The 26,530-nt window shown below is 40.6% G+C and overlaps 2 protein-coding genes across 4 annotated transcripts; one reads left to right on the forward strand and one right to left on the reverse strand.

Moving 5' to 3' along the window:
- Positions 1-15,907: 15,907 nt before the first annotated feature.
- On the reverse strand, positions 15,908-19,177 carry LOC133928761 (chaperone protein dnaJ 49-like). Of its 3 annotated transcripts, none has more exons than XM_062375229.1 (3): positions 19,100-19,177; positions 16,946-18,127; positions 15,908-16,380 (listed from the first exon to the last, which is right to left on the reverse strand). In XM_062375229.1, exon 2 carries the CDS (start codon positions 18,112-18,114, stop codon positions 17,014-17,016), a length of 1,101 nt encoding a protein of 366 aa, XP_062231213.1. In that variant the 5' UTR covers positions 18,115-18,127; positions 19,100-19,177; the 3' UTR covers positions 15,908-16,380; positions 16,946-17,013. The 3 variants fall into 3 exon arrangements, with proteins under 3 accessions (XP_062231213.1, XP_062231214.1, XP_062231215.1); XM_062375230.1 differs by having other exon boundaries at positions 16,946-18,136; XM_062375231.1 differs by having other exon boundaries at positions 16,946-18,136; positions 19,133-19,158.
- A 360-nt stretch (positions 19,178-19,537) lies between these two features.
- On the forward strand, positions 19,538-23,900 carry LOC133928050 (serine/arginine-rich-splicing factor SR34-like). The gene is made up of 10 exons (XM_062374339.1): positions 19,538-19,543; positions 20,411-20,476; positions 21,775-21,849; positions 21,947-22,049; positions 22,142-22,188; positions 22,258-22,315; positions 22,473-22,522; positions 22,695-22,751; positions 22,874-23,013; positions 23,097-23,900. The coding sequence occupies exons 1-10, from the start codon at positions 19,538-19,540 to the stop codon at positions 23,167-23,169; spliced, it is 675 nt and encodes a 224-aa protein (XP_062230323.1). The 3' UTR covers positions 23,170-23,900.
- The last annotated feature ends 2,630 nt before the right edge of the window (positions 23,901-26,530 follow it).

A 26,530-nucleotide genomic window follows, 5' to 3' on the forward strand; every position in this document is an offset into this window, starting at 1 on the left:
CTGCGCTGGCTTCACTGGCTTCCCTGTACAGAGCCACAGGCTGCAGGCTGTGTAATGGAAGCTCTGGCTCTGGCTCTGACTGATAGGCGCTGCAGCCAGCATCCTCCCACCTGCATCGTTACCGTTGTCCCAGCTGAGGGAAGCCCATTGTTTGGTTGTGGCAAATCACTATCACACAGGACATGACATGAGCTGCCGCCTGCCGCCTGCTGACGAGGAGAGGTAAGTTCACTGTGTGGCTGTGGTGATTCCCCGAGTTGTTGGTAGGTAACAGTGGCTGCACCGTGCGGTTAGGAAAGATCCGAATCATGCATGTCTATGTACGTAGTAGTACCTACTGCACCTCACAGTGAGTATGAGTTACATACAGGAAATGCATGCAGATGCAGACTTGCAGTGAACCAGTATGTCAGTGCTGTACTACGTACTGGTGTAAAGGACCATCACAGCACAGGTGCTGCCTGACAGTCAATTTCCCTCGTCATTGGTATCCTCGGCAAGGTAGAGCCAAAAGACAGCCTTTCTGTTACTATCACTTCAAACACAGGATGATTGGTGGTGAACCTCAAATCTGCAGCCACTGGACACCCAAGCAAAACACGAAGAGTTCCACAGATCATAAAGCCTAAACGCGCAGTTTTAGGGAAGAAGTGTCTGATGCAGTAAAGACAGAAGAGCCAAGGAGACCAGAGCAAAGCATATGCATTTGTTGACACTAGACAAGAAGCACAGGGAATCAATTCCATGAATGCAAGGTTTTCAGGCAGACAAACAAAATTGGGCCACGCTATTTCTTGAAACTTTTCTTTTCTTTTTTTGTCAGGGTTCCTGAAAGCTCCAAAGGTTCGACTTCCCTGGGTAACACGGTATTCGGAACAGAAAAAAATGGAATGCAGCAAATTAAAGGGAGATGGTGATGGGGCGCAGTTTCAGACAGACGACTATAAATCATCAGTTGATTGCTGACCTGAAAACCACAAAACATGGGAGCTTCAAAGGTAACTGTGGAGAATTCTATTCTGACAATTGAGCAACACCAGCAATGCATCAAACAGGGAGGGCTATCCGCGTAAATTTTTTACCGTTCCCAAACTAGGTTAGAATGGCAAATCTATATAAGAACAACACTAGAGTTGCAGAGCTGAATGATCTAAACATTAAGCATGATGCTTCTGTTACGCTATAGTCCTTGTTAGGTACAATACAACCGTGCAAGAGCTGTGCGGTACATAACGCTCAGAGATCTAAAACGTAGACGACAGATATACATAGCCCAGGAAGAGACAAATTCCAAATGCATACAAAACATTGTCTTTTGGATGGTGGCACGTACAATTGGGGATTTGCCTGCCTCCCTTCCGTTATTTCAACGTTCAAATCACATCAAAATGATAGCCGTGTTTCCCGTGTCTCCAGTCTCTCAGGCTTTTGGAAACAAGACAAGAACAATGATGAACTCATTCTCCAGAAGCAGAAGTCTAGCAGATCAGGAAATTCTTCAAAAATTCGTATCAAATCATCTCAAGGGTGGTTGTATGGTACAGATGACTCGCATCATCGACACGTACCATATCTCACTGCCACAGAATATTCTGAATAAAAAAGTAGATAAAAAAGTGTGAAGCTACTCAGTTGACCAGTAATACGATATAAGCAACCCACGCAAACTGATCTTATTACTAACCTGAAGATGGTCAGTCTCTGCAATGCTTGAACAGCAAGTGCTTCCTCTATTTCAACTTGGACGGGATCTCCTCGGAAGGAACCTCTAGTGTAGCTCCAGCATGTACCTTCTCAGGCTTCACAACTGCAAAGCGAATTAGACGAGTTATCATAACGGACTGGACAGCTTTCGAATGTCAGTAAAAACCAAACAAAAGGTAAAGAAAAACAATATAAAGATGAAAGTGAAACGACTCTTTTTACTTCAAATGTAGGCAATATTCACGGTACTACCTATATAATCAACTATAAGAACAGATCTAGTTTTGAAGAGTTGACATACCATTTTACAATAGTGTTGTTATGCAATCAGTAATATAATTCTCCAGACAGGCTAATATTACACTGATACCAATATGAGACCAATTTTTCATTATTAACCCCATGCAAAGACATGGTGGTGGACATGAGGTGTAGCCTGGACCACCTGTAATCAGATACAACAAGCAGTACCAATGTATAACGGATTGCTAGTTTGCTAGCCAAAACAGGGCCAAGGAATACGATGAATCCCTCAAGATATCTCTATTCCCTTACACTTGAATTATTCATGTTCAATTGCATATTTTGAGAAAATGACACTGTAAACCGCTATCACCACATTAGTGACAACAAATCTACAATATCCCATTTGTCACAAGACTAAATAGTACACTCCTTGAGAAAAACAAAAATATTGTGTTTTGGGTAGACAAACTAACACTATATTGAAAACCTCAATCATTTGGGAGCAGTGACGGGAAACTGATATAGTCAAGAAAATGAAGGTTCGAAATCCATAAAACATTCAAATATCTCAAATATATAGAACATCTTTCGTTGAAATATGAAGTGTAATCTGAGCTAAATTTTTTCAAGGATAAGATAACAAATCAACTCTTTAAGCTTGAGCAGTTACGAAAGTGTTGTAGTATAGCAAGGATATGTCCTTAAAAGAATAAAATTTCATCATTAGTTCATTATACATATCATGTGAAGAATAAAACATTCTAGAACTGACACTCTGATCTTCAGCTTAGAACTCGATACTTCTCTACTCATAAAAAGATGCTTCATGACAGCTCTTGAAATCTTGCTAAGCTTTCAACTTCGTAACTATCTATCCCATCAAAGTTGTTCCCGACTCGTCAGCCAGTAAATGACTCTTCATTTGCCAAATGAATAAACAGTGACTTCCTTTTTTCCCCTCTATAGGGTAAAATCTTGCAATATAACAATCATTTCAAAACTTAGACTCAAACACGTATTCAAGTCCTTGTATAGCGACAAGCGGGGATATATATAACAACTGGATTGAGTTTTACAGGATGCAAATCTAACGTTTATGTGAGCATTTTTGGTAGTGACACTTTTTGGGAGGATGAAAGGGATACTTCAGAAAATTATGTGACAAATTTGCCTAGCAAATGTTGAATTAATTGTATTTTTAAGTAATATATGTAAGACTAATGACATGTTTTAAATGGCAAAAGGTTCCACGGTAACCCTTTCCCAGGGAGACTTTCAATGACCCACTTGTTGGTTTTTGCACATCAAAGGTCAAAGGATATGTGTGCCCCTTGGTTACTTATTGATTGGAGAATAATTTTGTGCATAGTGTCTCGATGGCACATTGGCACTTGTCCCCTCAATTCGAATAGACACTTCACGACTCATTCTGCGATTCAATAATTACTTCAGGAGGATACAAGGAAATGGTCTGCTTGAGCACTTTCCCACCCACATGCAGCTTATGCAGTAGTTTTAGGGTGATCTGCAAGCACCATTTGCAACTGAGCTCATATCCTGCTATGCACATGAGAACAGCACTTGTTCACACAACACCAGATTCTCACACAGAACTACATCATGTTTTCAAAAAACTTCAGTACTTAACTCATACCCTACTGGGCTAATTGCCATTGATGGACTTTGTTTACAAGGGACCAGAGTAACCGGTGTGGAAGTTTGAAGGGATTATACAAATAAGGAGCAAAGTGAGATGGCATTGCCAACACCCAGTCACTGGGGCAGATCAGGGATTCCCACAAAAACATGGTATAACTACAGAGTAACTACACTGAATTTCTTAATGATGTTTTTTTGTGCCAAATTCATGCTTTAGTGTAATTAATAAAACTAAATTATAACAATAGCAGCATCAGGTTGAAACCTTTTGCACAGTAACATGAGTGAAACCTTTTACAAAGGCACAGCCATAATTGGCTCATACATCTTTATGTCTACCATGTCATTCTTCTCTCCAAGACTCCAACCATGCCAAACTGGACAGCCAGTTACTAAGGCCTAAGGGTTTTTTTTTTCTGGGGCTAGTGCTTACTGTTCAGCTGAAGCTAAAAACTGTGTTGAGTACTCGAGCTGTACACATGGTGAAGGTCGCATACAATGTCAAAATATGATACATCAGTTTGAATCTAACACTACATCCATCAAACTAACATATACCAGTCAGAAGTAAACCAATAAATCAAGAACATGACATAGGCAGGCGAATCCAGTCAAGTGGATCCCCCATCTCTTGCAAGCAAAATAACAGATTGTTGTAATAGCAAAATAGAAGTTCCAGGTACTCTAAAATAGTGATTTATTTACTAATATGGGAAGTCACTTGAGAAAATTTATAAATGCATGTGGCTAGACTTCTATTATAGCGGGTTTGGTGAAATGCTACAGCTAGTACCCAATAAAGTTACATCATTTTCATCTAAAGGTACATTCATGACAGTTGGTAGTAACATGGGGAGTTACTGAAAACAAAACAGTAGCAAGTAGAAACAGCCAGAAAACAAAATTCTGTAAAATACGACCAACTAAGCATACTTGTGCTCAAATACCTTTAGCAATTCCTAATCGCAGTTTCTGCTCCAGAATCGTTACATCATGATGAAGTGGCAGCACATTTCAAAAAAATAGCAACTCCAATATCCAATAGGCACTTTTGTCTTTAATGATTTTGCTCCTTACAGCAAAGATATCTGTTTTAGAAATTTCAGGAGTGTTCCAATAATCATTCCACAGCAACGTGCAACAAGCCAATTCATCAAGAATCACACGGCACATCATGTTGAATATTAACTAGTGTAAAGATTCATAGGCCGAATTCCTTACTCTCCTGCTCCCAGCATCTACAACCATGCCGTACCAGCTGAAAACCCTAAATCATAACGCAAACCTAACTACTAAGCTAAACACACAACAAACGTTCTAAAAACGGGTCTATTTAATGAGCAGGATTCCAAACCTGCTAACCACATAATCTCCAGTTATGCTGCATAATCGGGCCAGTTGGGCCGCATAATCCCTAATTGGTTGGTGATCGACTGAATACCGACTAGCAATTTTCAGCTTGACCTGTGAGTAGCGCGGGAGCGAGTGGCGTGCGTGAACCGAGCGCTTAATACTCCGGCTCGGTGTGGAGGGAAGGACAGGCTGTAAACGAACGGAATTCTCCTCCTCTTGGCCGCCGCGGCGTCAACCGGCCGGCGAGCAATCCACCTGTCTTCTTCTGTTACTTCTATCTCTCCACTTCTCCAACCCTTATCCTGCTGCTAACACCTGGTATCAGAGACACTGGTCCCGTGCGCACTAGAGCCACACGATCATTTCACTCGGTTTCAGAGAAAGCACGGCACCATGGATCCCAGCATGAAGCTCCTGCTCGACAAGATGAGGATCCTGAAGCAGTCCATAGAGAAGCAACTGACAGAGTCCGACTTGAAGTATGAAGAGCGATTCAAACAATTGGATGAACACTTGGGGACTCTCGGTCTATGGAATCCTCAAATCGATGCTTGGAAGCCTCAGATCAACGCCACGGTCGACGATCTAAGATGGAGATTGCGGTGATGCGTAAGCACCTCGATCGGGTGCTGCTCGAGCAAGATTCGACTTCACCGGGCATCCTCGTTCCACCGGAGACGATCGTGGCTACCTCACCTGCCGAGCGTGAACAAGTCTACTGGTGCTGCAGATGATAGAAGAGGCCTCGAGGCAGCAAGAACTGTCTCAGTGGAAGATAAGATTTCCTCACTTCGTGCTTATCGGAGAACCAAAGGATTGTGCCACAAATGTGGTGAAAGATGGAGTAGAGAACATAAATGTTCATCTTCAGTTCAACTTCATGTCATCCAGGAGATATGGGATCTATTTTCTGATGAAGATGATACTGTTTTGGAGTCCTCACAAGTGGATTCTTCAGAAGCACAATTGTCCATGACCTTATCTGAAGCAACAAGCACAGGTCAGGATGCTCATCACATACTGAAATTGCAAGGCTCTATTCAGCATTACTCCTTATTGATTCTCATAGATTTAGGCAGTTCTCACTCTTTTATTAGTACACATGTAGCATCTCAGTTGCAAGACATATCTTCTTTACATGTACCACTGAAAGTTCAAGTTGCTAATGGTGAAGTCATACAGTGTACAGCTGAATTAGTGAATGCTGATTGGACTGTGCAAGGCTATGCCTTCAAGTCCACACTAAAAATTATGCGCACTTACGTGCTCATATGTCTTCTGCAGATCTAGTGTCTCCATGGTTGCCGATGAGACTGCTTGAGGAGGAGTCTTGGCGTTCACGATCGCACGAGTTACCACAACAACCATGGAGGTACTTTGGGGACTAGGGGATTCAGGTGTCGCCAATGTCTGATCTTGCGCCGGTTACAGCCACTGTGAGGCCATAGCAGGAGTTACGGTATGTGACGATGGCATCGCATCGCTAGTGGAAGTGGTTTTCACCATCGCGTAGGACAATGGAGCTCATCGCTGTACCAGACGGGTTGCGTGAAGGAACCGCTGGCGTCCTGGTTTGAGCGGGTGCGATCTGAGCCTGTGTGACGATGAGATCAGCTGGAGAAGACAATTACAATCGGCCAAATACCTTCCGCCCTTGCACGCCAGAATAAGGGAGAAACCGTCCAATCAGATCTGATTTTCCCGTCATCCCTTCATTTACGGTTAGTTACCATGCATTGGCTCGGCAAGGTTTCATCGGCTCGGCTCAACATCAAGGGAAAGGAACCGGGACCAGCTTGACCAGGCGTTCCCTCAGGGAGGCACGGTAAGCCACCTAGCCATAGAATTGGGTATTCCATAGCCGGCTACAAATTATACCATCCCTATATATATATACACGTGTGTGCGCGGATCCAGAGGACCCTGCGAAGGAAGCCAACAGAAGCCTAAAGCACAACCGAGCTCCCAAGCCTTCTATACTCACGATCTACATCAATATATAACCAAGACTACACGCAAAGAGCCCTTGACTAGGTTTAGATCCCTCCTATGCTATCTAAACCCCCCCTCCCATTGTAATATGTCTCAAAGATCAATACAATACCATAAGACGTATGACTATTATCTTTCGGGAGGTCTGAACCTATATAAATCTTAGTGTTCTGGCGTATGATTCAACTAAAGGGAGTATCTACTAGTTTATTCATGCATTCGTAAGATCGGTAGTTTACAAAATCGTCGATATCTTGCTCCGTCCGTAGGGATTATGACCAAAGACGCTGATGAGTAGTGTGAAACTACCATATTTGGATATCCCAGGGTTTTCCATAATTCTTAGGGCATATATGTATCTCTGGGAAGGGAATACCTTGGAAAATGGAAACCGCCTTAAGATACCTAGGGTATCCCATAATCAGGGAAGTTTATCTCTAAAAACAAAAAATAAGACTATAGAGGATGTACAACACCTCCTATATATATGGAGCATGGGGACCCTACGGAGGACAAGTCAGAACAACTCAACACAAACCATTACACACAATTAAAGCATGCGAAAGCTCTACATTCACCGAACCTTTCGTAGTTAGATCTATATTAGCATCTCCCCCTAACTACATGCAATGAAGCCGTCTGACTAGGTTAGATCCATCTAAGATAGCCATGAAACCCCCTTGTAACAGTCCTAAAGATCAATATAAGATAAACATAATGTAGGACTATTATCCTAAGGGATGACTAAACCTATATAAAAACTCATCTGTGTGTTTCTTTGATTCGTCTACTCGAAGCATTCCTTCTCTTTTATAAGTTCGTAAGATTGACGGTTCACCAATCGTCAACAGCTCGCATTGTCCGTGGGGATCATGACAATAAGCGTTAAAAATTCCACATATGACATGTCGTCGACTTCGCCTAAGCCTGCAACAAGGAACGATTTCTCGGACGAGGGTTTCTACAACAACTTCACCTCCCCCACTGATGAACCAGCGATCGATTGGGTGAACTTCTGTAGTGAAAATAGGCCTATTAGCTCATGATTGTGATTTTGGTGATTAATAACAATATAGTCATTGAGACTAACATGTTTGTCAAGAATAATGTTAGTAAGTCTCATAAATGCAATACATCAAGAAGTCTGGACAAAGTTTGGTTAAATTAGAGAAGTCCTAGGAAAAATATACTCACCGAATAATCCAGTGCTGGAAGAATTGTACTCACTGGAGCTTTATGTCCAGAGACAGTTTTACCTCACCAATGGTCCGGTGTCAAATGGGCAGAAGCAGCGGAGCATTCTTGACAAAGGGAAGAATGCAGATGGCTTCATCGGATGGTTCGGTGAACACCGGAGGATCACGCCGGACTCATTCTTGCAGAGAAGAATCTAAACACAGAATAACAAAAATCAACTCACCGGAAGGTCTGATGCTTGTGTTGTACACATCTTATGATTCACACCAGAGTATTTTCTGCAGAAGCGTTGCCAAGAGTTAAAGATCGAATAATACCTCATCGAATGGTTCGGTGATAGGTGTTGTGTACACCGGAGGTTTACACCAGAGCAATTTACACAGAGAGGCTACAGAGGCTTGGATGGCTCAAATGTACTCACCGGATAGTCCTGTGATAGAGACGAAGTATACATCGGAGTGTCCGGTATTCACAGAGGCTTTGAGTGGAAGTCCAACGGCTAGTTCTGAGGATGTATTCATCGGATGTTCCAGTGATGGTACTACTATTAATACCGTTGAGTTAACGGCTAGTGCGCGAGTTTGAGGCTATAAATACCCCTCCACTCAGTCATTTGAAGGCCTCATTGTCCAGAGAAACTCATATACACTTGAGAAGACATCCAAGCCACCAAAGTCCTTAAAGTGATCATCTAAGGCGATTAAGCACAAGATTAGAGAGTGTTTAGTGCTTATAGGCCTAGAGTGAGTTGTAGCTTGGTGCTGCAGCTTGAGGAAGGGATCAAGGAGTGATCCTAGCTTATACCAAGAGGTACGCCGACACATTGAGCTGGAGTTGCTCAAGCTTGTTGACCCTCTGATTTGATGTGGAGCGTCGACAAGACATGTGTACAGGGACGCAGAGATCCTTGCATTGGTGGCTCAAGCTCCGAAGTGATCACGGCGGCAAGCAACCAAAAGAGAGGCTAGTGGTGAGACGTTGCCTTGGTGGTTTGGTGGCTCATCCGGCTTGAAGCCTTGCCTTGGTGACTTGGTGGCTCAAGAGTCATGACCGGGTGCCGATCGGGAGTATATCCCTGGTGGAGCTCTAATGTGGACTAGGGGTGATGTTTATGTTATCAATACCACAGGATAAAAATCCCTTGTGCCAAGTTTACTCTCTCTACCTTATTTTCGTTTTCGCATTTACATACTTGCAATATACCTTTACGCATTTATCTTCCTAGAATAGTTTGTTAGGATTGGCTATAGATTGCAAAACTCTTTTGAGCGGTAGAGTATTCACACTAGATAAACCTAGAGCATATTTAGATAGAAATTGAGATATATTTATCTTGTGAAGTTTTTGAGCCGGTTAGATTTTCTAAGTGTCCTAATTCACCTCACCCCCCCTCTTAAGATATCATCGATCATTTACAAGTGCTATCAGAGTTTTGTGCTCTTGATAGGTTTAACCGCATAGAATTGTGACGTCCGGGATTAGGATGGATTCTCATAGTGCTCCACTCTTCGATGGTACAAATTTCCCTCAACAAAAAATTCTAATGTCTTGTTATTTGTAAGCATGAGGTTTAGATGTTTTGAGGGTCACCAAAGAAGGGATGGGACCACGTGTCACCAACAACGAGAAGCAATTAGATGTTTTGGCCAAGAGTATCATTTTATCATCTTTATGCGTTGATGCATTTAATCGTATTTATTCTCTCACCAATGCACATAATATTTGGAATAGTTTTATTGAAATACATGAAGCTACAAAGGATGTGCGCCATAAGAAATATTATGTGCTTGTTACTAAGCTCAATAATATCAAATAACTACCCCATGAAAGTGCTAATGATATGTACTCACGTTTGAATATTCTTGTCAATGAGATCATAGGCTAGGTTTGACAACAATTGACGATGATCAAGTGGTGAGAAGAATACTTCACGCTCTTCTTCTAAAGTACAAGTTTATAGTCTCCATCATATACGACAATAATGACATCAAGAAGATGACTCCAAGTTAAGTGCTCGATAAGATCACTGCCCATGAGATGACCATAAACATGGAAGTGGAAGCTTCTTCCTCATCCAACACTAATAACCTTGCTCTCATAAGCAAACAAGCTCAATGTCAACACATGAAAGCAAGGATTAGAAGGCAAGAGCAAGAGTCAAGCTCAAGCGAAGATGATGGTGATCAAGATGAAGAGAGCAATGAAGATGATGATCAAAGCACATCAAGTGATGAAGAAATTGATCTCAAGATCGTCAAGTTCTTCTAAAAAATTAGAGAAGAATATAAAAAGAATCAATGCCAAGATTGATCATCCAATCTTCATTGAAGACTTGATCAACATAATTGATTATATCAAGAAGGAGAAGAAGATCAAGAACAAGATGAAGATAAAGGGAAGAGCCAAAGCATTTACATGCATAGGAAGATGGGTGAGCAACGATGAAGAATCAAGTTTCTCACCATCCTCCTATCCAAGAGAAGCTCCTCCTCAATGTCATCATCATGCAAGTCGTCATTACGGAAGTCATCTCACAATTGCCTTATGGTAAAATGTATGGATAGCGATGTAAGTGATGATAAATCCGATGAGATATCCCCCTCTCAAGAAAAACCCATTCATTTGATCAATGAGCAAAAAATGACTCTTACGAAACATCAAAAGAGCTTAAGAAATTCAATGCACTTAATAACATTCATGCTACCTTTGTTTTTAATTATGAGCAATTATTGAGAAACTTCAATTTGCTAAACAAGGAGCATGAAGAGCTTAGGCTAAATTTGAGTGTATTGAATCTCAAATTAAAGTACTTTTGAAGAAATCTACATCTCTCTTTAATTTTAAGTCTAAGGTACATGCTTTTACTTCTTGTGAGGATTTGATTGATTTATCTAACTCACCCTTTTGCAATGAGATTTGTATTGAGAATATTGTAGAATTACCTAACAATCTCGTTGCACAAGAGAATGATGAGCTCAAGTAAGAAGTGGAGAAGCTCAAGAAGGACTTAGCAAGATTAAGAGAAAGAACCATGTTTAATCTCCTTAAGATAACCATACTACCATGGCGAAGAAGCTTACGGAGGGGTCCACCATGTTTTAAGTGTCATAAAGAATGTCATAAGTCCTTCCAATGCAAGAAAGTCAAGAAGGAGATCAAGGAGAAGAAGTAGATCATAAACCTATGAAACAAGACCTCCAACATCTACACTAAAGCCAACCATAAGACCAAAACCAAGAACAACCACTATAAACTCAAGAAGAAGAACAATTATAAAGTAGTTGCACATATGGTTGAGAGAAATGATCAGAAGTGGAACCAACCTATTTAAGTGCCCAAGTAAGTCATCACCAACATGAATGTCCCGCAATCGTTTGGGTTCCAAAGAAGATTTGGAGACTTAGTTTACAAGATGGAGTGAAGATTCAAACAAAGAAGCCAAATATATAAGATTGGGCGTTTTGATAAAGATCATGATCATCATATACTCAAATCTCCATCCAAAGATAAAAGAGGTAATGGAGCTAGATGCAAAATCTTTCAATTATTGTAGCTCATTTGCTGTGTTTAGGATTGCTTGTGCATATTTCAATTTATTGTAATGCCTAGTGTAAGTTTTTCATATGGTATGTTGCTTGTGTTTCTCTTTTTCTTATGAACAACCTACATGGTTTATTAGTTGTAGTTTCTTTGCATAATATTAGTTCTATAAGTGGTATCCTTTATATGTCATGAAACAATCTATAGGGTACCCTCCTTATTGTTATAAAAAATAAGTGCATATCTCTCAAGTATTCTACATTTGTATGCACATATTTAGGGGGAGCATATCCTATATGTTATGATTTTGATACTAAAATGTGTTGTTAGATGTATCTTTTATAGTCTTATGGTGCAATTAATGTGTTTCCAGAGGTATGCAATGCTTAAATGCTTCAATTGGTATCACTATCAATTCGTTTGTTTATTTAAGCTACCTCCATGCATAATATACCTTAAACTTTCACCTTGGCATATTGTTTAGTTGTGCATATGTCTCTCTCTTATTATATGTATGCACACATATAGGAGAGTTTAAATCATATTATGTGAATTTTATGAATTATGATCTATGTGCTTTTATTTCAATTAGTATCATATTCTTGAAATATTATCCCTACAAGTAGTATCCTTTCAAGTGGTATCAATGCGTCCTACATTTACAATTGGTATATCTTTTTAATTGGTATCATTTCATTGGATAATAATTTATGAAACTCTCTTCTATGTGCTCTAACGCTCTTCCTTGAGTTCAACTTGTTTTTGTAGTCCTTTTTTGAGATTGTTGATAAAGGAGGGAGAAGTTTGACGACCAAAGTAAGAGGCATGCCTAGTGGAGAACAAGTAAGATGCCAATATTAACAAAAAGGGACTCATCTACATTTGGTATAAAAAGCATGCATAGAGAAACTTTTGCATGGGTCCATCAAGGGAGATAGTAACAATAGAGAAATGAGGAGACACAACAAATGGGGACTAAGTGGTAAGAATATGAATCCAAGCAATATGGTAAGACTTTGTGCTCTCTACAATTTGTATTATTTATTATTTGTCATTTGCTTTGGTTGTATTGTCATTAATCACCAAAAAGGGGGAGATTGTAGCGAAAATGACCCTATTGGCTATGAATGTGATTTTGATGATTAATGACAACATAGTCATTGGGACTAACATGTTTATCGAGAATATATGTTAGTAGATCTCATGGATGCAATACATCAAGAAGCCACCGAAGCCAAGACAAAGTTTGGTTAAATTATAGAAGTCACAGGAAAAATGTACTCACCTGATGGTCTGGTACTGTAAGAATTGTACTCACTATAGCTTTGTGTCTAAAGATAGCTTTACCTCACTGGATGGTCTGGTGTCAAATGGGCAAAAGTAGCAGAGCATTATTGACATATGAGAGGATGCAAATAGCTTCATCGGATGGTCCGGTGATCACTGGAGGATCACGCCGGACTAATTCCTGCAGAGAAGAATTCAAGCACAGAAGAACGAAGATCAACTCACCGGAAGGTTCAGTGCCTGTGTTGTACACATCAGATGATTCACACTGGAGTATTTCCTGCATAAGCATTGTCAAGAGTTGAAATCGAAGAATACCTCACCGGATGGTCCGGATAGGTGTTGTGTACACCGGAGGCTTACACCGGGGCAATTTACACAGAGAGACTGCAGAGGCTCGGATGGCTCAAATGTACTCACCGGATAGTCTGGTGATGGAGATGAAGTATACATCGGAGTATCCGGTGTTCACAAAGGCTTTGAGTGGAAGTCCAACGGCTAGTTCTGAGGATGTACTCACCGGATTTCCGGTGATGGTACTACTGTTAACACAGAAATATTCGGTGATTACAGTAAAGTTAAGCCATTGGGTTAATGGCTAGTGCACGATTTTGAGGCTATAAATACCCCTCCACTCAGTCATTTGAAGGCGTGACTGTTCAGAGAAACCCATATACACTTGAGAAGACATCTAAGCCACCAAAGTCCTTAAAGTGATCATACAAGATGATTAAGCATAAGATTAGATAGTGTTTAGTGCTTATAGATCTAGAGTAAGTTGTAGCTTGGTGCTGCAGCTTGAAGAAGGGACCAAGAAGTGATCCTAACTTGTACCAAGAGGTATGCGAGCAGTTTGGAGTCTTGGTGACTCGCTGGCACCTTGAGCTGGAGTTGCTCAAGCTTTTTGACCCTCTGACTTGGTGTGGAGTGCCGGCAAGACACATGTACGGGGATGCAGAGACCATTGCCTTGATGGCTCAAGCTCTGAAGTGATCACGGCGACGAACGACCAGAAGAGAGGCTAGTGGTGAGATCTTGTCTTAATGGCTTGGTGGTTCATCCGGCTTGAGATTTTACCTTGGTGGCTTAGTGGCTCAAGAGTTGTGAGCGGGAGCATATCCTTAGTGGAGCTCTCTAACGTAGACTAGGGATAGCGTTTATGCCATCGATATCACGTGATAAAAATTTCTTGTGTCGAGTTTGCTATATCCACCTTATTTATATTTCTGCATTTACATACTTGCAATGTACCTTTGTGCAATTATTTTCCTAGAGTAGTTTGTTAGGATTGGCTATAGGATGCAAAACTCTTTTGAGCGGTAGAGTAGACACACTAGATAAACCTAGAGCACATTTAGATATAAATTGAGATAGGTTTACCTTGTAAAGTTTTTAGAGCCGGTTAAGTTTTCTAAGTATCCTAATTCACCCTCCTTTTAGACATCACCAATCCTTTACAACTTCGACGAAGAACTATCTGGCGACGATTCTAGCGAGGAGGTAAGTCGCTTCATCGATCAATGCGCCAAGGACTACAGCATTGAGTTCGAACCACTCGGCTGCCAATACAATCGCAAATGTGATATTCACCACAAGTCGGGATCCTCCCCCATAGCTTCTGATAAGATGAATTGTTGAAATACCTACCTGGAGCAATCTAATGAGAAATCCATGATTGATCTGGACTCCTCCTCCGGTGGAGATTACCTCGAGAAGTCTTCACCATCGGAGATGGGGGTGACGATCTGGTCAATCATGGTGACGATCTTGCGAACACGCAGATCCCTACCGCTCCATTCCGAGTGAGGACCAACTCTCGCTAACCACGCATCCCCAGAACCAAAACTCTAATAGAGTGTAGGGTTTACCGTCTCCTAACCATCAGTAGGGGGCTCGACACTATAGATCTGCAATGGCGTAGAGGCTCCTCCTTCTACAAGAGGCTCTTATGCGCCCCTCGATTATAGATCTGACAACCCCGCTGGTAGGGACTGAATGAACTCAGTGACCGACATGACGAAGGAGGTTCTCATTCAAGTCGAGAACTCCCATCTGGCTGCCATCGTGAGTTTGAGAAGAATGATTCATGCCTCTAATGCTAACTCACTCCCAGCAGTTAACAACCTACATTAACATTTCCATTGATGGTACAACCAACACCTAGTAGTTAACAACCTACATCAACACTTCCATTGATGGTACAACCAATAGCAATAAAGATAGTAAATCCTCCCCACAAGAGTATGATTCTTTGTCCCGTTGGTATGCCCTAGTTTGCGCCACCTAAAAACTGTCCTGCTGCCTTTTGTTGCACAAGTGATCTAGGGTTTCCCGACTTAGTGCCGGGTTGCACCTATGTTCTAAAAGGAAAAAAAAATCTTATTCTCAATCGCCTAAAAATGGCTTGAATCTTAGTTGATGCCTAAGTTCAGAGTTTGGGAAGGGGAGGGCCTTAGCTTTAGGGGAGGTTTACCGTGCTAGGCTTAGATGGAAGGCATTCAAGGCAGATTAGCCTGGTCATGACAGTGAGACAACAGAGGACAAGCGATGGTCAAGGGTGGGTGCCAACGCCTTAGACAATATGAGGGAGGGGTGGGGAAGCTCATAGGCGTAGCTTTTCCCGTGTTTGGAGATAGAAGATTGAACCTAATCAACAATTTCAGTCGACTGGAGAAACGAAAAAAAGAGAGAAAAAAACCTCTTCATAAGAAGCCAAACAGACTTGGAATCAGATTAATCAACATTTTCTTTTCTAGTGGAGCATAGCCTACTCAAAAAAAGCCAGTGCAGCTTAAAAAATGTCGTTCGGATGTGATACATGGGTGCCACATATGTCAAAATCTCACTCAAGAATCAAGACAAAGAGAACCTGAAAATGTGGAGCTTGAACTATCAACAGTTCGACAGTGCACTATCAGAAGCATCAAAGTATAATAAGTATTCCAAATTTCTATTCACCTTTGAAGGGATTTCATAGTTAAGTGTGAGCATCCACAACAGACATCACAGAATTTCAGTTTTATGGTAGTTCCAATGCCGATCGCAGCTTGGTAACCACCTTTCAAGGTAGATATTTGAACACAATATTACACCCACACCCATTAACTTGTTCAGGAACTGGAGGCAAGTGCCGGATGGTAACTGCCTCAACTAAATGATGGGCTGTCCCTTGCCTCTTGCTTGTTTAACGAAAGGATCAACATGAACCAAGGTTACACGCACAGTGGAACTTCAATCAGTTTGTCACCAGCCATCATATGCTCTGGCTCACTGGTTGACGACTTCGTATATCATAACAACAGGCAGCACTAATTTCCAGGTATAGACCTTGTGTCATCTCACAATCCAGATGGAGTAGAAACCATACTGTTCATTTTTCTCCAAAAGCTTCCCGTGTTAACCCTGCATCATACAACAAAGGTGCGAGAAAACAAGACCTATGTGAGAAAAATATTCCACAGTTCCACAGATACCAAACATAAGTAACTTGCCATGTCACATTAATATCTGTTCTCTGTGAAATGATCAATGTAAATGACCCCAAAATGAGTTGATCACACAGGTTGCGTAAGTATACAGAAACTATTGAATCAAAACGAGCTGCTCAAATTTCAAATGTTCCACTGACTTTCATGAACCAACTACTTCACCTAAAAGCTAGAAGCTTAATATGTTGAAGAAAGGCGGAAAGTCTACCTCAACATTAGGCTTCTAGAGTCAGGGCTCTAGGCAGTCACAGCAGCTTGAGGTCTACACAACCGCTCTCTTTGCACTATTCTTTCCCTAAGAGTTAAAGCACCGCAATAAAAACTAACAGATAGTTTACGTTCTGTACAAGTCCTGGCAATACTTTGAGGTTTTAAAAAGAAGCTCGGAAATAGTCGCTTGGATTTATAAATGAGAATACACATGTAGTAACCAGCTAATTTGAATCGAATGAATGTTCAGGAAAAAAACTGAATAATACCCGCAAAGATGAGTGATATTCTTCCAAGAATGAAAATGAGAGACCAAACTAATCAACATATGGACACTTTATTCCACAGCAAAGCTCCTTAGCTTGTCACAGTAGGGTGTAGGGTAGCCCTTGGCCCACTGACGCCGTTGGAGTTCCACATGACAATATTTTCCTAGCAGACTCTTATAATCCTTTAACACATACTGCTCAAGATTATCTCTAGAAGGACTCCCCTGTGGAAACTGCTGATCAAATTCTTGTTTGCTGACAAAGTACTCTACCCCATGCTTCTGAGTGGCCTTTGATATGGGAAAGTAGTATGTCTTTTGCAAGGAATACTCAGGCCTCCGTACTGGAATGAATGCAATCAAAACAATAAACAGTACCACTGTAAGGTGCATCAACAATATTAGATTTATGCCTGGACCACCCTGCGTCGTATGCTCCCTTCTCTGCTGCTGTTGCCTGCCTGTTCCCCTTGATCTGTAGGTATTCTGAGCACGGAACAGATTATCATGGGTTCCATAAAAAAAGGACCTGAACATCTCATCTGGATCAAAATCTTCCTCGTAATTATAGAAGCCACTTCTTCCTTGCCTCCTCCGCCTTGCAGCTCCTCGCCTCATGACATTGTAATATTGTACATTAAAATCATGGTCCTCAATGGTGCCTGCCTGATCATAAGTCTTCCGCGACTGATCGTTGCTTAGGCACTTGAAAGCCTTGCTGACCAACTTGAAAGCATCCTCTGCCCCCGGAGCCTTGTTCTTATCGGGATGAACCTTCAGTGACAACCTCCTGTAAGCCTTCCTAATTTCCTCCACAGAGCATCTCCTCTCTACTCCAAGAATTGCATAGTAATCCTTCTTTTTCCTGATATCCTGGACCACTCTAACATTCTCCTCGGTGTAACCATGATCAACATTAAAAGGACCAACATATTCTTTTGACGTTTTTGGGTTTTCGCGAGATTGGTCTTTCCTGGTCTTGTCTTGGCAAGTAACACCGTTCAGGATACCAAATTTCTCAGCTGGGCTCAACAAATCATCAAGTGGAAGACTGGGGTCCAATCTCTGAGCAATTCTAATGAATTTTTCTGCACGCTGACTATCTCCAGATGCAAATGCAGATTTTGCAAGCCTGACAGACCTCAAGGCTTCGTCTTTGTTCCCATCCATGAGTCCAATAAGCCTGCTACCACTGGACAAAATATGTCAGGAACCCAAACTTATGACTATGAAGCAAGAATACAATGTTTGTTAGCATTAATAGATATATAAAAGCATTAACAAAAAACAAACTATTTGGCAGATCTTCTACAGCAACAGATAGTCACAAGAGCTGTACGACGTCGACAACTACGACCTAAATGAAACAGAGTGCACCACTGATGAAATCAGAACAACACCAATGAAAGGAAATGTCCTGAGCTCCCGATAGAATAAACAAATAGAGCAAGACCAAATGACTTGATCAAGTGATGCAATGGAGTAAATCTTTGTTTTTTAAGACAAAAGGAGTTCCCTGCTTATTTTAAAAGCGACAAGAAAGTAAATCTTTGGGCAAAGAAACAGATATGCACCCCACCTAACGACATAAATGGAGAATTTGAACTTGTAATTTTGCCATCTAGAAATAACTACATCGGCAAGTACTGCACAACCGTATAAGACCTAAACCCACAAGAAATAGACATATTTGGTGTAATGTATCAAACAAGCAATAAACATGAAAATTCACTCCCAACCATTTCATGAAATCAACAACCACATGGTTCGATAAGGCCAATACTGCAAACATGAGCACCTGCCCCACCCACAACTCCCAGGCACGCACACAAACGACTCTTTTGCTGCCTTTTGCACAGGACAACCTAGTAAGTTTTGCATTTCGGCTTGTACGCGCGACCCACAGCAATTCCGCTACAGACTAGCCACTCGGCATCATCTAACCCTGAACCAAACAAGATAGAACCAGGCAATCCTTCGCATCCCTGCAACTCTAGCGAACCCTAAACGGCACCGTCTCGCGAGTCGCGATCACGAAGAGACCTCGAAGCCGTCGAGAGTAGCCGCGCGCGGGGCGACCAAATCAAAGGGGCAATTATCAAATCAAATCTAAAGCTCGGCCTAATCTGGGAAACGACCGATAGGGGGAGCTCACCGGAAGAGAGCAAGGCGAGGAGAGGAGACCAACCGTAGGGAGACGGAGGAGAGGAGCCGAAGTGGGCGGCTGCACTTTTTCCCGGAGCCCCTCGGTTTTTCCTTCTTTTATGATGTAGACCCTCGACGAATGAGTACCACTGCTGGCTCCTGGCCCAAGCCCAGAACAGCCCAGCCCAGCCCAGTCCAGTCCAGAACAGGTGTACGGCTGGATCACCTCGCACGAATCGCAGAGCACACGACCCCTTCACCTTCCTTCCGTGTGCGCACAACCCCTTCCTCTCGCCGCCCGCCTTCGAAGCTTCTTAGTAGTTGGTTAGATTGGGTTAATTCGTACCGTGACCCATTTCTTAGTGCTTCTTGTCCGTTAATAAAATGCTAGAGTAGTGAGAAGGCTGTTTTGATATCGGTCACATCTGCAATTTGTTTTAAGTACAATATGGAGGTACTTAGAAACTGAGTTTAGTTTAATTGGTATGAGGTGTGAGTGTACACCCTCATTATTCATGAATGTTCGAGTCCTCTTCAACTCGAATTTAGTGTCTATTTCTTTGTATACGCAATATCACTGGTTCCTCCTAGCTGATCGAGTTTTTTTTTTAATATGGAGATTACTGGTGTTGTTAGCATTGCTAAAGTGAAAAGGAATCCTATGATACAATGTTGGGGTCGTTCACATCGGTATTTGTCTTACAGTAACCATTGTTGAGATTGCTAAAGTTAGAATTGTCTCCATAGAACAAAGTTCTCTATTGTCTTTTCAATGCAGTTATAACTTATAACATAATCATGGTTTGTAAGTCGTAACATATATACTTCAATACTTGGACTTTTAGTTATGTGTGAACACCACCATATCAGTTGTGAACTCTTTGCGGTTCCCATCTTATGTGAGTGGTGCAAAAGGATTTCCAGAAGACGGGGCAATATGGAATCGCACATTACTAAGAGTCTATTTGTATCAGCTGTGGTTTTTGGAAAAGCTAATTTTGGATTGTTAATTTTAAAAAGCTGATTCTCCAAAAGTTGACTGTGAGATTAACTTTTGATGTGAATGAAGTGTATAATATATATAATACCCTGTTGTCAGCCTCAGAACATCATCACTCAGAATCCACAAAAGCACCTTCAGACCAGCTTTTGGAATCGCTTTCCAGAATCAGCCTGTTTGTTTCAGTTTTTCATTCTGGAGACAGAATCCAGAATCAAAAGCTGAAACAAATAGGGCCTAATTATTTTTGGCATCACTATTTTGCTTAATCAAACATCCCTGGATATATATTTAAGCTTCCCATTACTTCTACTTCTGTAGTATGGCTGTATCGTGGATATTGACTTGAAAGTTCTTACAAGGCCTCCTGGTTATGCTTTTGTTGAGGTAAGGATATTTTATCTTCTCGCTTTGAGGATTTTTCTCACTACATTTATATCTAAATTTTGCCGTATAACTTGTTTTTTTCCTCATCACAACTTACGGGTTTGGAATGGGAAATTTAAGAGAGGTACTCTTAGAATATCTTTTGGTAGAGATATCAGCAACCTTAGTTCTGGTTTGTTGGTAGCATCGCTTGTATTACATAAACTGTTCTTCACAAATTAGTTCTAAGATTTTCTTTTTTCAGTTCTAAGAAAACAGTATAAATAGATCTTTACGAACCCTCCAAACCCTTTTGTTTAGTTTTAGGAAACTTCACTTTATTATATTGGTCTTGTAGAGATAATAAACAAAGTTTCAGGTTGTTGTATCTTGAGTCTTCTATAGCTAACTCCCTCTGCTAGAAATTTAAGAGTTCTATAGCTAAATACCATGAGTCTTCTATAGCTAAGTACCTTGAATGGTAAGAAGGCACAGATTCAGCGTTGTGACCCTAGACCTCGCTTTGTCCCGGGGTCATCTACGCGGAATCCTTGGGGTCATGTACCGTGTTGCAAATTGTTATCCCGAAGAAGTATACCCTTCGTACCACACTTTTGACAGGTGTCGATCCGCGTCCCATGACCTCGTTTCTCGATCCAGTCGACCTGGATTTCTGTTGACTATGCTATGGAGACTATTTTAAAATTTGGTTGAGAATATTTTCCACAAAATGTTATTAAAACTAGTCATAAACTCATTTTAGTTTATGCAATTGAAACCAAATGATCTATTAACAGAATAACTGCTTAAAACTGGTTTTCCTAAATACCACTCAAAACCTTTTATATGAACACAAATTTTTAATCCATGAGATCCAAATGATGCTAAAATTGGTTCGTTTTTGTTCTTGCTGGAATCGTTAACACAAAATCAGGTTTCCCTATGGTTCAAAAGCTTTGTTTGCTGCTAATTTTCACTCAGGATTTACGACGCGTGATAGCCCAACAAAATGCTAATTCTTGTTTTTTTTTCCCCAAGTGAAAGACCAGCTGCTGCATGGGATCCACAGGCAGAGGGGCTAGGATGTAAAGGTTCATCTACATGATTGTACCTGTTGTTTAGGGAACTGAAAGAAGATTACCTGAAACCCTCAGTGCGCCAAACATGTCTAATAGATGCAACACTGACAACCAATGGAATAAGACAATCTTGGTGAATGCTCTTGAAACAAAGATTGTCTGTTTCATTCTCTAAAATTGATAATCTAGATAGCACCTAAGAAGATGGAATACTAACGATAAAGTGATACTTTTTTGCAGTTTGAAGACCCACGTGATGCTGAAGATGCAATTTATGGTCGTGATGGATATAACTTTGATGGCCATAGGTTGCGGGTAGGTTGATCTTGTACGAATACCTGTTTCATCAATGGGATATTGCCAGGTGACAGAGATGATAGATATTTTCTTTTCTAATGCTATGTCTATCCAGGTGGAATTAGCTCATGGTGGAAGAGGCTCTTCTTCTTTTGATCGATCAAGCAGTTATAGCAGTGCTGGACGCCGTGGTGCATCTAGACGTTCTGATTACCGTGGTTTGTACTTCTAACTCCCTGCTACGTAGTTTCATAAATTTGATTGAGAGATCTCCCTCTGTTCTTATCATATCAGTTCATGGATTATGCAGTTATGGTTACTGGATTACCTTCTTCAGCATCATGGCAAGATCTCAAGGTTGGATGAGGATTTAAGCTCATGAACTATTGTTTATGCTTCATGATTCTTAATTTACTTCATGTTCAGGATCATATGCGGCGAGGTGGTGATGTCTGTTTCGCTGATGTTTATCATGAGGCTGGAGGTTAGTAATTAATGCTTTTTGGTTGTTCTTCTGTTCCTGATGTTAGTATATATTTGGGACTGGTCTTTTTTATAGCATGACCGTCATTCAAGCTGTAGAAGTCATGTTTCAGTATCCTTTGATGCTCAAATACTGATGTTATTCTTATGTATTGCAGCCACTATTGGAATAGTTGATTATACCAACTATGAAGATATGAAATATGCGGTAGGTTTGAATGCGTTTTCTGCATCTTGCTTTCTGAAACAGAGGTTATGCAAAACTTCATTTTACATTAAGAGATATACTGGCAAAGTATGCTTACTCTTATACACGTTCATGCATGTGCAGATATTTCCATTAAGAGATATACTGACAACTAGTTATCCTTACCTTGTAGATAAGGAAGCTTGATGATTCGGAGTTCCGTAATGCAATTTCAAAGACTTATGTCAGGGTATGGCCATCTTATGTCCTCCCTATCCTTTTGATTAGCAGTACTGAGATGCTGTATTAACACGTCTATTTCACCTCATCTTAATTTCAAATTTACATGCTCTGCAATTTGTGCTGCTATAGGTGAGGGAGTACGATGCTAGGCGCAGCCGCTCTCGCTCCAGAGGCAAAAGTCATAGCCACTGTAACTCGAGAAGCAGAAGCCGTAGCCACTCTTACTTGAGAAGCAGAAGTCACAGTTATAGCAGGAGCAGGAATTCAAGGTACATTTCAATTGCGTCATGGTTGAATGAGTTGATTAGGGCACATCTAAGATATTAATGTGCATTGTTCTTTGTTGATTGAGATCCAGATCTGCTTCTCGGTCACGATCACCTGTTAAAGCAAGGTATGAACAGTTTCATTTTGGTAGGGAATGATTTGAAATTGAGAGAGAACTTCTGTATTCAGTAACTACATGTGGTCCAAAATATTGTTTTCTAACTCTTGTTTGAAAAAAAAATGTCCTAGGTTCTCTCCTTTTGATTTATTTTGAAATTTGCCTTCTAGTTTGTACTTTATGGCTTATGCTCTCTGATGCTCTATTTTTCTTTGCGTGTATTTTGAGTTTCCACTGGGTCAGGTTATTAAGCATGTGTGGTGGATAGCTGTTCTTCATTGTTGAAGATTTGCTCTCGTCTTAACTTGATGGGCTGATGCGACGATCTGGGGATTGTGTTGGTAAAATATTGGAATGTTGAGAACCTGAGGATGGTTTGGAACGTTGGATAGTTCAGCTGGATTGTGATGCACTCTATGACAAGTGGACTACAACCAGTGATAGGAGCAAGATAGGGCTGGCACTAAACATATCTGGACTGGAATTTGTGTTATAATCAAATACTGTTGACTTTAGCAATTCTGTTCTAAAATATAAACCTCAGCCTTAATGTTGGGGTTGTACCCTTATCCTCAAACAACAGCCTAAACGTTGAGTTTTTTTTTTTTTTAAGTTACATATTAGCGAAAGAAGAAGGTTTGGCCCTGTTGGATCATAGCAATGGTGGCTGCATCTTTGTATTCTTGCGTACGCACATGGAAATAACAATATATGTGAACATTGAAGTGGTAAATGGTTAAAAAAAACTAATTAACTTAAACAGGGAATGATAATGATACATTGTCAGTTCCTCACCTTCGTATAGTGGGCTTCCAAGTCCACAAGAGCTCTTTGCTCTGCAGTTCTCGCCCTTAAGAAACAGAATGCAAGAGATATCATCTGCCCATCCACTTACAAAAGCAGAAAAATCTCGACTTAGGGTTTGTTTGTTTGGGCTTTTGCTTCTGTCTTCTCTGAAAAACTGTGCTTTTAGCTTTTCTGAAAAGCTGCTTTTGAATTTTAGCTATTGAATTTTACAATAATTTTTTGATTTCTCAGCACACTATTTCTCAGAAAAATTACTCTCAACTAGTTTCTCAGCTTCTAGTTCATTTTCTCAGAAGTAGACTTCTTGCTTCTCCAGAAGGCACTTTTCAGTAAACCCGTTTGTTTGGGTTTCTGGGTTTCTAACAGAAATAGAAGCTAGAAGCAACCTAAAACAAACATGCCCTTAGCCTCTTATTAGTTTTCAAAATATATAAAAGAATATTAGCATTCCAGTACCTTTGGGAAGCACTGAAAGCCACCTCCAGTGGCATTAAGCAACGCCAGTAAGCACAACCTGTGAGGCGCCATCGCCGCTAGCTTGCAAGAAATCACCACGCTTGTTTGCAGAAAGCAACAAGGTCAATGCCTAACAGTTACACAATTGGCAAGGCAAGGGATCGAATTTAAATGGCACATCATATGGAGACATAACCTAAGTTGCACTATTTCGACAGCATATAGATACAGTGGTACGTCATTTTGGTGTAAGCACCAACACAGCTCCAATATTACCTTTTCATTTTCCAGTGGCTATACAAGGACATATTGGTCAACAGTGTTTTCTTCACATACAAAACTTATAAGATTTAGAATACCGAATTCTAATCAACATATCGCAACACCTTTGCATGAAATCACATGGTAAGCTGAGTATATAGACTGTACATATTTTTAAGAGAACAAGTTGGCCCTGTGAACAATAACATATGAAAGTTTAGGATCCCATCGGAGGCAACACTATTTCATGACGCAAGTATAAGAAGTATCAGGTCGGGTTCATGCTCAACAGGTGCAAAACATGCTTGACAATCCGTGAGTAGAAGATTTCAGTGCAACTTACCAAGGAAACAATCTAAAGAACACAAATATACACTTCTAACTAATATGCATTTCTACTTATATGTGGCAAGAGCAGACAAATGTTTAGCATTGTGGTCTAGATTCGCTTGGTTTTGAACCAACAAGCTGGCTCTTTAAGATGAAAGTGAGTATGTGATTACTGTGAAGAGTGGTCATCCATGAACGCAAAAGGCTAGTATACCAAAAAGAGGCTAAATGCATAAAATCAGAGGACTTTTACAGTACACCTAAATGAGTGCATACCGTCTATTTTTTTTCATCCGGTGACTTAGATTGGCCCAATGATACTCTATCGCCCATCAGTATCATGGGTATCATTAAAGAGTATCATGGGTATCATAAGGGTAGAATTGGAAAAAAAAATTATGATAAACTTGTAAATTATATGTTTAATTAGGGAAGATCAAAATGTGAGTTTATTCTTCGGATAAGCTTTCACTTATTCTGTTCATTTCATTTATTAGGGTTTCCACCCTCTGTCGATCGGTCGATGATAGATGACGAAGGTCCGAAGTCCGATCAGTCAATGACGTAATTACCCATAAGGGTATCAAGATAATTACAATAATACCTACTAAAATGGACGGTTGGATCACAACAATGATACTCTCCATCATCTAGTATCATGGTGTACTATAAAGGTTCTCTAAAATCAATGTACAGAAACATTATAATGACTGACTAACCTGTATATTATGTAAATGCTAGGTGCCAGCTAGGAGAAAATACACATGTTCAGAAGCAATGAAAGTTGGTAAATTATGTGAGATGTGAATACACTCATGTCATGCAGATGCAATGAAATAATCTAGAACGGCCACTCGCTACTATCTTAGTCACCCCGCATCCTTGTGTATTAGAAAGATGAGAAGGTGAATTACTTGCACAATAGTCTAGAATGAAATTCAACATGCATCTTAATTTTTGTTTCCCCTGGATTGATGGTTAGATGAAGCGAGAAGGGAAGTCAACCAACCTAATGGCTGTTGGGCAGAGAAGGGCGAGAACCTCTGCCGAGAACCTAATGTCATGGATTGATGATTGATGGTTAGAATGAAATTAAACATGTATCCTTGTTGTAGCATGCTAACAGGATAAGTGCACTTCTAAATGAGTTACTGACGCTGACTTTGCACGCAAAAAAAGAAAGGCTCAAATTCTATGCAAATGGATCCATTGTAAATAATACACTGGACTGCTACAGCCAGAAAAAAGTAACAATTAAATTTCATTGTGCTTGAAAAGATTGCAGAGCAGCAAGTACAAAATAAAATGTTCCTTTTAGTGAAAAATAGCTGATGCTTATGGATTTATGAAGTGTAACACTAAAAATGCAGAGAAAGCTATTGATCTTTTAGGCAAAAAAGCTATGAATAATTTGAAGTGACCAACTATTTCCATCAGTTGATTGTACACCATGGGTCTGTGTAGTGGTACATTTTAGTCACGAAACACATTTGTATGATTTTACTGCCATTGGCATGAATAGCTGTGCAGTTTGTAATTTTTTTTTA

The sequence above is a fragment of the Phragmites australis genome, chromosome 9, assembly GCF_958298935.1.
Source record: "Phragmites australis chromosome 9, lpPhrAust1.1, whole genome shotgun sequence".
Taxonomy (NCBI): Eukaryota; Viridiplantae; Streptophyta; class Magnoliopsida; order Poales; family Poaceae; genus Phragmites; species Phragmites australis.

Excerpts from the sequence above, each read along its gene's own strand:
- LOC133928761 (XM_062375229.1), bottom strand. The coding sequence starts at position 18,114 with ATGGATGGGAACAAAGACGAAGCCTTGAGGTCTGTCAGGCTTGCAAAA.
- LOC133928050 (XM_062374339.1), top strand. Across the intron at positions 21,850-21,946 it reads TTGATGGCCATAGGTTGCGG|GTGGAATTAGCTCATGGTGG; the intron begins GTAGGTTGATCT and ends ATGTCTATCCAG. Across the intron at positions 22,050-22,141 it reads TAGACGTTCTGATTACCGTG|TTATGGTTACTGGATTACCT; the intron begins GTTTGTACTTCT and ends TGGATTATGCAG.